Raw genomic sequence first — 12,979 nt, 5'->3', positions numbered from 1 at the left:
AAAACTTCATTCATAATTCTGCTACCAACAAACAACCACTGTCAATTGCTTGTGTGTTCCTTCCATCCTTTTTATGCATAGGTTTTTTTGCTTGTTTTAAATACTTCAGATATCATATATACAATTTTTATTGTATGTACGGTTTTAACATTTCCCTCATATTATTAAGACCTTTTTATAAATATCATTCATACTGGTTGAAATTTTTTAATATACTTCTTTTAAAAGGTAGTGGTTTCCCTTCATATTTTCCTCCATACTTTAGAACCTTTGATCAACACAGTACCAAGTGTTTGCTGAACACTGACTGTGTGGTTCTGGGAGGTTCAAGAATATCCAAGTCAGTCCTTCCCCAGGAGCATACATGTATGACCCCAGCAGCACAGATGTAATTGTCTGCAGCAGGATCCAGACAGGAAGTGGAGCAGCTCTGCCTGGGGTACCAGAGCAGACCACAGGAGAACAGGGACCGGGACCTTTAAGAATGGTGCCTGTGTTAGTCAGCATTCTATTACTGTCACAAATTATCTGAGATAATTGACTTATCAAGACAAAAGGTTTATTTTGGGCTCCCAGTTTTGGTGGTTCCAGTTCAAGATCAATAGGCCCATTGCATTGGACCTGTGGTAAGGCAGCACAGTATAGCCGGACAGAACAAAACTGCTCACCTGACTTCTGGGAAGATGGCGACCGAGAAAAGCGGGGCTTAAGAGCCCCGCTAACAACCAATCTCCATTAACACAAAATCAGCGCCTTTCATAGCCAGAAAACACCATCACCAGAGAAACAAAAAAATCACCAGGCTCCAGAGAGAAAGCAGAATGAGAACAGAGCTCAGAGCCACAGAGGAGATACACCGGCCTCACGCCCGAGGACGCAGCAGCAGCGCTTTACTGCCGGCAGCAGCGGCAAGTTCACCGGACGGTTACAGCAAGCCGAGGTGAGCCACTGCGGAACAGCCGGGAGGGATTTCTCGGCGCAGGGAGCATCTAAAGCTCCCAGTGGCCGAGCTCAGCACACGCTTCAGGGATTCAGAGTGGAACTCAAAACTAAGAAGAAATACGCCAGCCTCACGGCCGAGGGCGTAGCAGCGGCACCATATTGCCACCAGCGGCAGCAGCAGCGAATTCACCGAGTCCAGTACAGCTACATCTGTGTACTCAAGAACAGTGAGTCAAATTGCGGGCCACAGAGGAGAAATCCCAGTACTGTACTCCCTGGGACTTGAACCAGTGGGGGAGGGGCGGTGGCAGAGATATCACATCATAGGAGAACGTGCAACCTGGCAACCCCATAGTTTAAAGCAGCCTCTATTGACTCTCTGGGTCGGAGACTCTGATACAACCCAGTAAAGAAGTAGTGGGAACTGAGATACTACTGACTCGAGATCCAGAACACCTTAAGTGAAGTCATAGTGACCCAAGGGAAGAACCCAGAGAAGGCACAAACTTCCGAAATCATGGGAAAGAGGAATAATACTGGAGCAAGGAATGTCCACAACCCCACAACATCAGAACCCGATAAAACAGAAAATCAGAGATTTCTAGAAGATCAAATCAGGAAAATAACTGTAGAAATAATAGAGGTGCTTCTAAAAGAACTCAGAGAGAGCCAAAAAGAGATAAAGGATGCAATTAATGAAGTAAAGGCCTCAATTCAAAGCACAAACAACTGATTAGACCACATGGGGAACAGAATCTCGCTCTTAGAAGATGATCATTCCAAAAATGAACTCATAGTTTCTAATCTAGGAAAAAAATATCCGACAGCAGGAATCTGACATTGAAGAAATATGGGCCCATTTTAAGAGAGCTAACCTAAGAATAATTGGAATAGAGGAGGGAAAAGAAAGTGAAACCAAAGGGATCAACAATCTCTTCAAGGAAGTAATAGCAGAAAATTTTCCAAACATAGAGCAAGAGGTTGATACACAGGTCCAGGAAACTTATAGAACTCCCTTTAGACAGGATCAGAGAAGAGGATCCCCACGCCACATAATTGTCAAAATGACCAATGTGGAAGCCAAGCAGAGAATCTTAAAGGCAACAAAAACAAAGGGCCAAGTGACATTCAGAGGCAAGCCAATTAGAATCACTCCAGACTTCCCAAACCAAGTCATGAGAGCCAGAAGGGCTTGGAGTAACATATTCCAAACTCTGAAAGAAAACAACTTTCAGCCAAAAATTTCCTACCCAGCAAAACTTTCTATCAAATTAGATGGAGAAATAAGAAGCTTCCATGACAAACAGAAACTGAAGGAATTTATGTCTTCAAAACCAGCACTAGAGAAAATACTCAAAGAGATTAACTACAAAGAAGAAACAGGTAACACACATCAGAACTAGAGAAACATGACTTTCCATCCAACAGACAACTAAGATTGGTTATCTGTGGAGATTCATATTTATGTTAGTCTTTTACCTATCTCTAAATGGTATTGTTTGCCTTTATTGTTGTTAATTTTTAGGATGTCTAGTTGGAATATTAATATACCTTCAGATATAGCATTTGGAAATATTTTATCCCATTCTATTAGTAACTGTTAACTCTGTTTACATTGTCTTTGGATATACAATATTTTATTTTTTTAGGGAGTTTGTATACCCTTTTGTTGCCTGTGCCATTGAAATCATATCCAAGAAATCACTGCCAATTTCAATGTTGTTAGGTTTAATGACCCAGATTTTCTTCTAAAAGTTTAGAGTATTAAGATTTATATTTAGGTCTTTTATCTATTTTGAGTTAATATTTGTATATGGGATTAGGTAAGGGTCCAATTTTATTCTTTTCCATGTAATTATTATTTTTTAACAATATTTAGTTAAAATTATTATTTCCACCACCAAATGTTCATGGAAACCTTGTCAAAAATAACTTGACAATATAGGGAAGAATTTAGCTCTAGGCTTTTATTTAACTCCAATGTTTTATATATCTGCCTTTAGAATAGTACTACACTGTTTCAATTATTGTAGCTTTATATGGTTTGAAATCAGAAAATATATATCTTCTAGCTTTGTTCTTTTTCAAGATTGTTTTGGGTATCTAGAGTCCATATTCCATATTAGGATAGATTTTTTTTCTGAAAAATAAATATATAAATATATGATAGTTTCACCTAAAAAAATAGAAAAAAATATTCTCTGGTAAGAAAGAAAGTAAAAAGAAATATTGAAATGTTATCTTTAAGTCATCAAAAGCTTGGTATCAGACAAATGAAACTGTTATGTGAGATTATCATTTTTAATTTTGGATAAATTGCTATAATACTAGATGTCAACCACTAAGCCAAGCATGGGAGGGAGGGATGGGGAGAGAATGGGGTGGGGATCAGGTGGGGGCTGACTGGGCGATGTGTGCATGTATGTCTACAAAAGTTTGTATCCAGCCGGGCGTGGTGGCGCACGCTTGTAATCCCCGCGCTTGGGAGGCAGAGACAGGAGGATCGCGCAGGTTCGAAGCCAGCCGCGCGCGCTGGCTTATGAGACCCTGTTTCCAAATAAAAAAGTATAAAAAATAGGTCTGGGAGTGTAGTCCGGAAGTAGAAGGGCTTCCAGGAACCCCAGTACCACCAAAAAAAAAAAAAAAGTTTGTATCCCACTATGATGTATGAATACAGTGCACCAATAAAAAATTTTAAAAAAGGAAAAAAAAAACTGCTCTACTTGTGGCTATAGAAAAAAGAAAGAGACCAGAGTCCCACAGTCGCCTTCGATTCCTAAGGGCCTCCCACTAGGCCTGCCTCCTGAAGGTTCTGCCACCTACCAACAGGGCCACCTAGACCCCAAGCCTTCCACACATGGACTTCTGGGGGGCACTAGCCAAGTCATAGCAGTCCCGTTTCTCTTTCTCTAAGAAACAGAATGAGAAAGACTTGATGAAATGGACACAGAGATGATATGGGGGTGGCAGGTACACAGTATAGGAGAACAGGAAATAAGGCAGAAGGGAAAAAAGATCTTGGTGGTATTTCAGGAAGGAAATATAATCACAAGATCTATTTTTGAAGAACATCTCCAAGGGAAATTTTTTTTCAAAGAATCTTGCTGGTTTTAGGGAACAAATAAAGGATATAATTACTAGTATAATTAGTATTATACTATAATTATACTATGTATTAATTATATATTAAGGTTATCTTCCTCACTACTAACCCAATTACTACTGTAGCTATTCCATAAAATACAGATTTGCAGTACATTTCTATATTATTCTCTAAAACATTATCCTCCTCTATTAATCAGGTAATTTGTGCCGGTGTACTGGATACCGTCCAATTGTAGAAAGTGTGAAAACTTTCTGTGTGGTAAGTTAAAAAAAAAAAGAATATGTAAGAATATGTATTATGTTGACTTAATATGTGAATTAACTTTCACATAAAAGTATCTGTTGCATTCAATAAACTCTAAAATAAGCCCAAATCACTTTTTCTAACCATTGAAAATTGTTAAATGCCTATTATTTGCATTTTTAAATAAGCCCTTAGCATCTTTCTTGTTTATATCACTAAATTTCTCACTTTCATGAGAAATATAGAATTTAATCCATGACTTCAATAGATTAATAAGCTATTAAAGGTAGTAAAGTATAGAAACAATGAGAGCACAACTAAAAAGCAAGATATTAAAAGCTCAATATATCCAAATTACATGCATAAAATTTTTGAGAAAACATGAACTAAAGAAATTAACGAGTGGGAAGAGATAAGACAGGGGTAGTTTATTAGAGAAGGAGTTTCAAGCTGGGTCCTAAAGGAAATTATAGAAATGGGTGTCAAAAGAGAGGTCAGTAGAAAATTCCAAGTTAAAATATACATGGAGCCGGGCGTGGTGGCGCACGCTTGTAATCCCAGCATTTGGGAGGCTGAGACAGGAGGATCGCCGTTTGCGGACAGCCTCATCTGGCTGACTGCATCCCTCACCTCCCGTGTCTTCCCCTGAGACTGGAATGACCCTGATTATACATCTCTATGGTGAGCATGTTTGTACACTTGCTCCTTGTTATTTTCTCTAATTGTTCAGTAAAGGGATAGCTTGATACATAACCTGCCAGGTACTCAGATGGCTGTTCAAAGAAAAAACCAATGAATTTAACTGAAACTGCATTACTTCCAAAGGACTCAAATGTTTGTCAGCTGAAAGGGTCAGGGAAATGCTGCATGGATCAAGAGGAGAGGTCTTTTGTGAATAGACAGGAAAAAGTAAGTATCTGGCTTTTCTACTTCGATTGGGATCAGCTGAGAAATACCCACATAAGTACAAATGTGTTTGAGGGTTCAAATTCTTGTTAAGTAATGTAAAGAAAAGGTCAGGTCATAAAAACTCCAAAAATAAAGATGCCTATGATTCCCAAAAGGCTGGTCACACAGCCTATTTCCCTTTGGAAGCATTATGGCTTTTTGTGCCTCCCCCCACCCCAAACACCAAGTGGAACTGAACATGGTACCTTCATGCTCATGCCAGAAAAATATCCGCCAATGATCCCTGGGACCCAACACACATGTCTAAAACCCCAATGCCTGATGCCAAAGGAGGAAAACCAGAGTCTGGTAAATGTGCTGGGATCATCACCTCCGTGGTCCTGCAAGGGTGGCAGGAATTCACTGAGGGACACCTTGTGGTTCTGGCACCTCATTCTCTATCAGGGATGTCAGAGGAGGCAGCTCTGGCTCTGAAGTCTCACACTTAAAGACACCTATACCTCTCCCTAAAGTGGAATTTGTGTTTCATTTTGTTTTGTTGAGATGTGTACCAAACTGTATAATGAAGATGAATTCCAGCCCTTGGATCCATCCCAGGAGCCTATATTCCCACCTGAACTGATAGTAAGTTACTTTGCTGTGGTTGTTTTATAGCGTCATGTGGCATATGCCTTTTTCTATTAAATTAATCTGAGCTTTAGACATTAAAAGTGAGAAGTGTGAAGTCAGGTGTGGTGGCGCACACTTGTAATCCCAGTACTTGGGAGGCTGAGACAGGAGGATCCAGGTTTGCAGCCAACCTTGGCTACTTAGTGAAGCTCTCTGCAATTTAGTGAGACCTTGTTTCAAAATAAAGGATAAAAATAGGGCTGGGGGTGTATCTCAGAGGTAGAATGCACCTGGGTTCAATCCTCAGCACCATACACACACAAAAAAAGAAGTTAAAAGTGTGTCCACCACCATAATGGAGCAATGACCTGTTTTCAGAGACTTGTTCAGCTCTACTATTGATAGTTGAAGCAGACAGCTTGGAAGAATGGTGCTGCTGGGACCTCAGAGGCCCCTTAGTTGAATCCCATCCACTGAAGACGCTGAGGTCAGCGTACAGGTGACTCGGCCAAGGCCACAGCTACACTGGGAGATAGCGTAAGGGCAACTTGCAAAACCAGTAAAAGAAGAATTAAATGATTCTTAGGATGATGGAACACAATTATTCTTACAGTTGATTTATATTATTTCAACTTTCTTAGGAGAAAGACAGGGAAAATAATATAAAGTAGTATAGTATGCCCACCTCCTGGAGAAGAGAAGAGAAATGATTCCTGTGGCTTCCCAGAAGGTTTCAGTACCCACATACCCCACAGAGGATGAAAACTTGGACCCATGACTATGATTTTAGTATTTAAGAATAATGTGAGCCGGGCATGGTGGCACACGGTTGTAAACCCCGCACTTGGGAGGCGGAGACAGGAGGACCGCGCAGGTTCGAAGCCAGCTGCACTGGCTTAAAAGATCCTGTTTCCAAATTTAAAAAAGTATAAAAATAGGTCTGGGAGTGTAGCCCGGAGGTAGAAGGGTTTCCAGGAACCCCAGTACCACCAAAAAATTTTTTAAAAAATTTTAAGTATAAAATAGGTCTGGGAGTATAGCCCAGATGTAGAAGGGCTTCCAGGAACCCCAGTACTACTACTACTACTACTACTACTACTACTACTACTACTACTACTAATGTGTATAAATATAGATATATTTACATACATGTCAATATAAATATAGGCTATTATTTTTAAAAACCATTTATACTATGCCTGCAGACTAAATTAATAGATTTTTAAGGACAATTATGCCTATAAGCAATGCTTGTCCAGCAAAAAATCAAATCCCCAAAGAGGAGTCTCCTCTGAGTCACTACAGGGCAGAACTTGGATGGGAGCCTGGGCTGTCCCTCCAGGCCAGGACCTCCCTCTTCCACGCTGTGTGCTCCTCACACACTCGCCCCACAAACGCAAATGGAGTTTACACTACTCTGTATCCAGTCATTGGTAGACACTGTCAGGATGTTTATTCAGTGGTGCCCGCACAGATCTAACCAATCTGATCGTTTCTAACAGACCACTCTTTCCTGATCCCTAGAAATAGAAATTAGATCTCCAAAGAAAGCTAAAATGCAGACTATAGGGACACCCAGGGCAGTGGAGACACTTCAAGAGCCTCACTGGAAAGTGTATGGCTTTGCTTCTCCTCAGAGAATGGCAGAAGACCCACATAAGAGGAGGCTGGTGTTTCGAGGGGAGAGGACTATCTGGTACGCCCCTGTGACCCTGAACGACCTTCTGGAGCTGAAAGCCAATTTTCCAAAAGCCCCAATCATCATGGGGAATACTGCCGTGGGTACGTGGTTGGTGAGCCTGCTCTTTAGAGCGGCAAACCCAAACATCAGTGTCTCTTCTTAAAATCCTTTTAAATGTAATTTGTTTGTGGGGGGAGGAGTACAGGGCATTGAACCCAGGACCATTCTACCTCTGAGCCACACTCCAGCCCTATTTTCAGAAACACGGTCTCTGAAGCTCACTAAGTTGCTGAGACTGGCTGCAAACCTGCAATCCCCCTGTCTCAGCCTTCCAGGTACTGGGATCGCAGGTGTGAGCCACTGTGCTCAGCTTGCGATTTGTTTTCATTAATGCTATACTTGTGGTCCTTTAAAATGCTTTGTTAGTTTATTTTTCAAACAAGAATTGTAAGTCACAGTTTCCACTCAACTTCTCAGTAAGTGACAAGTACTAGCATTCATTGTCTCCTTTTTCTCATTACTTTAAATGCTTTTTCCTGTAAGGACCAAGCATTAAATTTACCGATGAATTCCATCCAGTTTTCATATCTCCACTTGGGCTTCCAGAACTACATTTTGTGACCACCGTGGACGATGGTAAGCACCTTCTTTTTCAGGTAAGATGTAACCATTGGCCACTGGGAGGCTGCTAGTAGTCAGCGATAGGCACTGGACGACTTTGAGCACTTCCCAGAATCTCTGACCTCATCGAATTCATTTAAAGATATTTGCTGAGCACCTACTATGTGTCCTCGGTGAGCATTTTCAAACTGCCCTGCTCAGCTAATGTCATTGAAGCATCATGGTGAGAAAAGGCCACATAGTTTGGCCAGGTTTGGAGGGATTGAATGAATAAAATATATAAGACATTTCCTGGCCAGTAGAAAAGGTTCTTGCCACCTATTACTCCTTGATTCACAAATTTTCTCAAGGCTCATCACACACACACACACACACACACACACACACACACACACACCATGGCCACAAAATTTAAAATGTAACTGGGAACAACAATTTTGCTTATTTTTTACACACTTTGACAATTTACCAAGCACATTCACGTATCTGCTCCCTTGATCCTCATGACAACCCTGCGAGAGAGATGGAGCAGGTGGCCTTGGTGTCTCTATTATCCTACAGAAGGTATGAAGCAGAAGAGCCTAGGTAACTTCCCCAGCTCTACACTGCCAACATAGGGCCAATCAGGCTTGATCCTAAGTCTTCCTACTCCACACGATACACCAAGGAAGGCTATTTGAAAGATATATATCCAACATCCACTTGCCCAAACTAAGCATTTGCATTAAAAAACAAGAGAAGTTAAAAAAAAAAAACATAAAACAGGGTTCTTACCAATGAGTAAGCAGAAATCGTATGGATCGTTGCTTGCTATGCCCTCTGACCTGCCAGTATTTAGTCAGTCTTCCCACTCAATTTTTTACCTGTTGGAAAATCTCTGTTGATGGAGTCTCAGGAAGAGATGGAGCCAGGGAGGCCGGCCAGGTACAGGAGAGGGTTGGGGGCAGGTGCGGGAGGTATTTGGTTAGGGTGCAGTGCAGGTGTAGGGACAGGAGGTAGAGCCTGGCCACCCACGTCAGCATTTCTCAATGTTTTCTTCATTTTTGCCCCTCTGTGAATCAATAGGCACTGTGTCCTTAGTTATCCCTCCATGGAATCTTAGGAAATTGAACCCAGGTCAATTTCTAAATACATATCATACATAAAGTGTATAATGTTTATGTACGATTTGTGCATTGGTGCTTTATACATAAACAGAGTGAGAGTTTTTCACTCCCTTTGGAACAATATTGCCCCCATTGAGAACTAGTTAAATGCATCACTACTTCTAATAGATTTTGTTTGCGGTACACTTGCAAACAAAATTGACCTAAGATACAGGCAGGCATCTATTCCTACCACCTTTTTCATAAGAGAGCAATTGGAAGAGAGTGCTGGGGGAAAAAAAAAAGGGAAAGGAGGCAGCTTGATCTTTTGCAGGTCCAGTCCAACTTAGATTTACTGATCTTTAAAATACATATGTTTCTTAGAAGACTATGGCTAACGTTTCCATACTTGATCAATTTATTCAGGAAAAGTAAATGACATACTAAATTTCAGGTATCTGTGGTTGACAGGTGCAATCTATGACATACATGTCTGTACATGACTGAGAAGAGGGATTGGTACTTAATATGTGAGAGTTAAGCAAATTGCCAGAAATGTCTTTAATTATATTTGGTGGTTGGCATTGTAAGTAAACATGGAAAGAAAAGGTATATTTAAAAGATTGTTTCCACAAAACCTTATCTTGTTAAAATTCACTTTAAGCTTATAGAGCTCTCTCTTGTTTTCAGAGGTGACGATAGGTGCGGGATACAGCCTGGCCGAGTTGAATGATGTTTTACAGTTTGTTGTTTCGGAGCAACCAAAAGAGAAGACTAAGACCTACTCTGCCCTCCTGAAACATCTGAGGACGCTTGCAGGAGCCCAGATTAGGAATATGGCTGTATGTTCTTTATTGTTAAATAAAATAAGCCACAGTTATGGACAGTCATGCAACTATGATCATTTCAACAAACATTACTCGGAAGAAGATATTTTATTTATTTTTATTTATTTATTTATCTATTTTTATTGGTGCACTGTATTCATACATCATAGTAGGATACATACTTTTGTAGACATACATGCACACTTTTCCCAGTCAGCCCCCACCCAATCCCCACCCCATTCTCTCCCTATCCCTCCCTCCCATGCTTGGCTTAGTAGTTGACATCTAGATTTATGGCAATTTATCTAAAATTAAAAATGATAATCTCACATAACAGTTTCATTTGTCTGATACCAAGCTTTTGATGACTTAAAGATAACATTTCAATATTTCTTTTTGCTTTCTTTCTTACCAGAGAATATTATTTTATCTATTTTTAGGTGAAACTATCATATATTTATATATTTATTTTTCAGAAAAAAATCTATCCTAATATGAAATATGGACTCTAGGTACCCAAAACGATCTTGAAAAAGAACAAAGCTAGAAGATATATATATTTTCTGATTTCAAACCATATAAAGCTACAATAATTGAAACAGTGTAGTACTATTCTAAAGGCAGATATATAAACCATTGGAGTTAAATAAAAGCCTAGAGCTAAATTCTTCCCTATATTGTCAAGTTATTTTTGACAAGGTTTCCACGAATATTTGGTGGTGGAAATATTAATCTTTTAACTAAATATTGTTAAAAAATAATAATTACATGGAAAAGAATAAAATTGGACCCTTACCTAATCCCATATACAAATATTAACTCAAAATAGATAATAGACCTAAATATAAATCTTAATACTCTAAACTTTTAGAAGAAAATCTGGGTCATTAAACCTAACAACATTGAAATTGGCAGTGATTTCTTGGTTATGATTTCAATGACACAGGCAACAGAGGAGTATACAAACTCCCTAAAAAATAAAAAAATATTGTATATCCAAAGACAATGTAAACAGAGTTAACAGTTACTAATAGAATGGGATAGAATATTTCCAAATGCTATATCTGAAGGTATATTAATATTCCAACTAGAAATCCTAGAAATTAACAACAATAAAGGCAAACAATACCCTTTAGAGATAGGTAAAAGACTAACATAAATAATGAATCTCCACAGATAACCAATCTTAGTTGTCTGTTGGATGGAAAGTCATGTTTCTCTAGTTCTGATGTGTGTTACCTGTTTCTTCTTTGTAGTTAATCTCTTTGAGTATTTTCTCTAGTGCTGGTTTTGAAGACATAAATTCCTTCAGTTTCTGTTTGTCATGGAAGCTTCTTATTTCTCCATCTAATTTGATAGAAAGTTTTGCTGGGTAGGAAATTTTTGGCTGGAAGTTGTTTTCTTTCAGAGTTTGGAATATGTTACTCCAAGCCCTTCTGGCTCTCATGACTTGGTTTGGGAAGTCTGGAGTGATTCTATTGGTTTGCCTCTGAATGTCACTTGGCCCTTTGTTTTTGTTGCCTTTAAGATTCTCTGCTTGGCTTCCACATTGGTCATTTTGACAATTATGTGGCGTGGGGATCCTCTTCTCCGATCCTGTCTAAAGGGAGTTCTATAAGTTTCCTGGACCTGTGTATCAACCTCTTGCTCTATGTTTGGAAAATTTTCTGCTATTACTTCCTTGAAGAGATTGTTGATCCCTTTGGTTTCACTTTCTTTTCCCTCCTCTATTCCAATTATTCTTAGGTTAGCTCTCTTAAAATGGGCCCATATTTCTTCAATATCAGATTCCTGCTGTCGGATATTTCTTTCTAGATTAGAAACTATGCGTTCATTTTTGGATTGCTCATCTTCTAAGAGCGAGATTCTGTTCCCCATGTGGTCTAATCGGTTGTTTGTGCTTTGAATTGAGGCCTTTACTTCATTAATTGCATCCTTTATCTCTTTTTGGCTCTCTCTGAGTTCTTTTCGAAGCACCTCTATTATTTCTACAGTTATTTTCCTGATTTGATCTTCTAGAAATCTCTGATTTTCAGTTTTATCGGGTTCTGATGTTGTGGGGTTGTGGGCATTTATTGCTCCAGTATTATTCCTCTTTCCCATGATTTCGGATGTTTGTGCCTTCTCTGGGTTCTTCCCTTGGGTCACTATGACTTCACTTAAGGTGTTCTGGATCTCGAGTCAGTAGTATCTCAGTTCCCACTACTCCTTTACTGGGTTTTATCACAGAGTCTCCGACCCAGAGAGTCGATAGAGGCTGCTTTAGACTGTGGGGGGGTGCCAGGTTGCACGTTCTCCTATGGTGTGATATCTCTGCCACTGCCCCTCCCCCACTGGGTCAAGTCCCAAGGAGTACAGTACTGGGATTTCTCCTCTGTGGCCTGCAATTTGACTCACTGTTCTTGAATACGCAGATGTAGCCATACTGGCCTCACTGAATTCGCTGCTGCTGCCACCGGTGGCAATATGGCGCCGCTGCTATGCCCTCGGCTGTGGGGCTGGTGTTTTTCTTCTCTGGTTTTGAGTTCCACTCTGAATCCCTGCAGCGTGTGCTGAGCTCGGCCACTGGGAGCTTTAGATGCTCTCTGCGCGGAGAAATCCCGCCTGGCTGTTTCGCAACGGCTCACCTCGGCTTGCTGTAGCCGTCCTGTGAATTTGCCGGTGCCGCCGGCAGTATGGCGCTGCTGCCGCGTCTGCCGCGTCCTTGGGCGTGAGGTCGGTTATCTCCTCTGTGGCTCTGTTCTCAGTCCGCTTTCTCTCTGGAGCCTGGTGATTTTTTGTTTCACTGGTGATGGTGTTTTCTGGCTATGAAAGGCGCTGATTTTGTAGTAATGGAGATTTGTTGTTAGCGGGGCTCTTAAGCCCCGCTTTTCTCGGTCACCATCTTCCCGGAAGTGGAAGAGGATATTTTAAAAGTCTACCATCTGAGAGCAAGAGTGAGCGTGCGGTCCCACAC

At 40.4% G+C, this 12,979-nt stretch overlaps 1 protein-coding gene across 1 annotated transcript in view; it reads left to right on the top strand.

Annotated features, from left to right (window-relative positions):
- Nucleotides 1–12,979, top strand: part of LOC308279790 (aldehyde oxidase 4-like) — a gene marked incomplete at both ends in the record, with an annotated part of 77,923 nt that overhangs the window by 13,636 nt on the left and 51,308 nt on the right. The window contains 6 exons of the mRNA XM_080719959.1: nt 4,245–4,306; nt 5,117–5,200; nt 5,744–5,824; nt 7,447–7,591; nt 8,034–8,126; nt 9,887–10,038. Coding sequence (XP_080576085.1) covers nt 4,245–4,306; nt 5,117–5,200; nt 5,744–5,824; nt 7,447–7,591; nt 8,034–8,126; nt 9,887–10,038 — 617 coding nt within the window. The remainder of the gene's footprint in view (nt 1–4,244; nt 4,307–5,116; nt 5,201–5,743; nt 5,825–7,446; nt 7,592–8,033; nt 8,127–9,886; nt 10,039–12,979) is intronic.

This window comes from Muscardinus avellanarius (assembly GCF_963383645.1).
Source record: "Muscardinus avellanarius genome assembly, chromosome: 2".
NCBI classification, from domain to species: Eukaryota; Metazoa; Chordata; class Mammalia; order Rodentia; family Gliridae; genus Muscardinus; species Muscardinus avellanarius.
The sequence above is the reverse complement of the archived record's forward strand: the minus strand, read 5'-3'. Positions and strand labels throughout refer to the sequence as shown.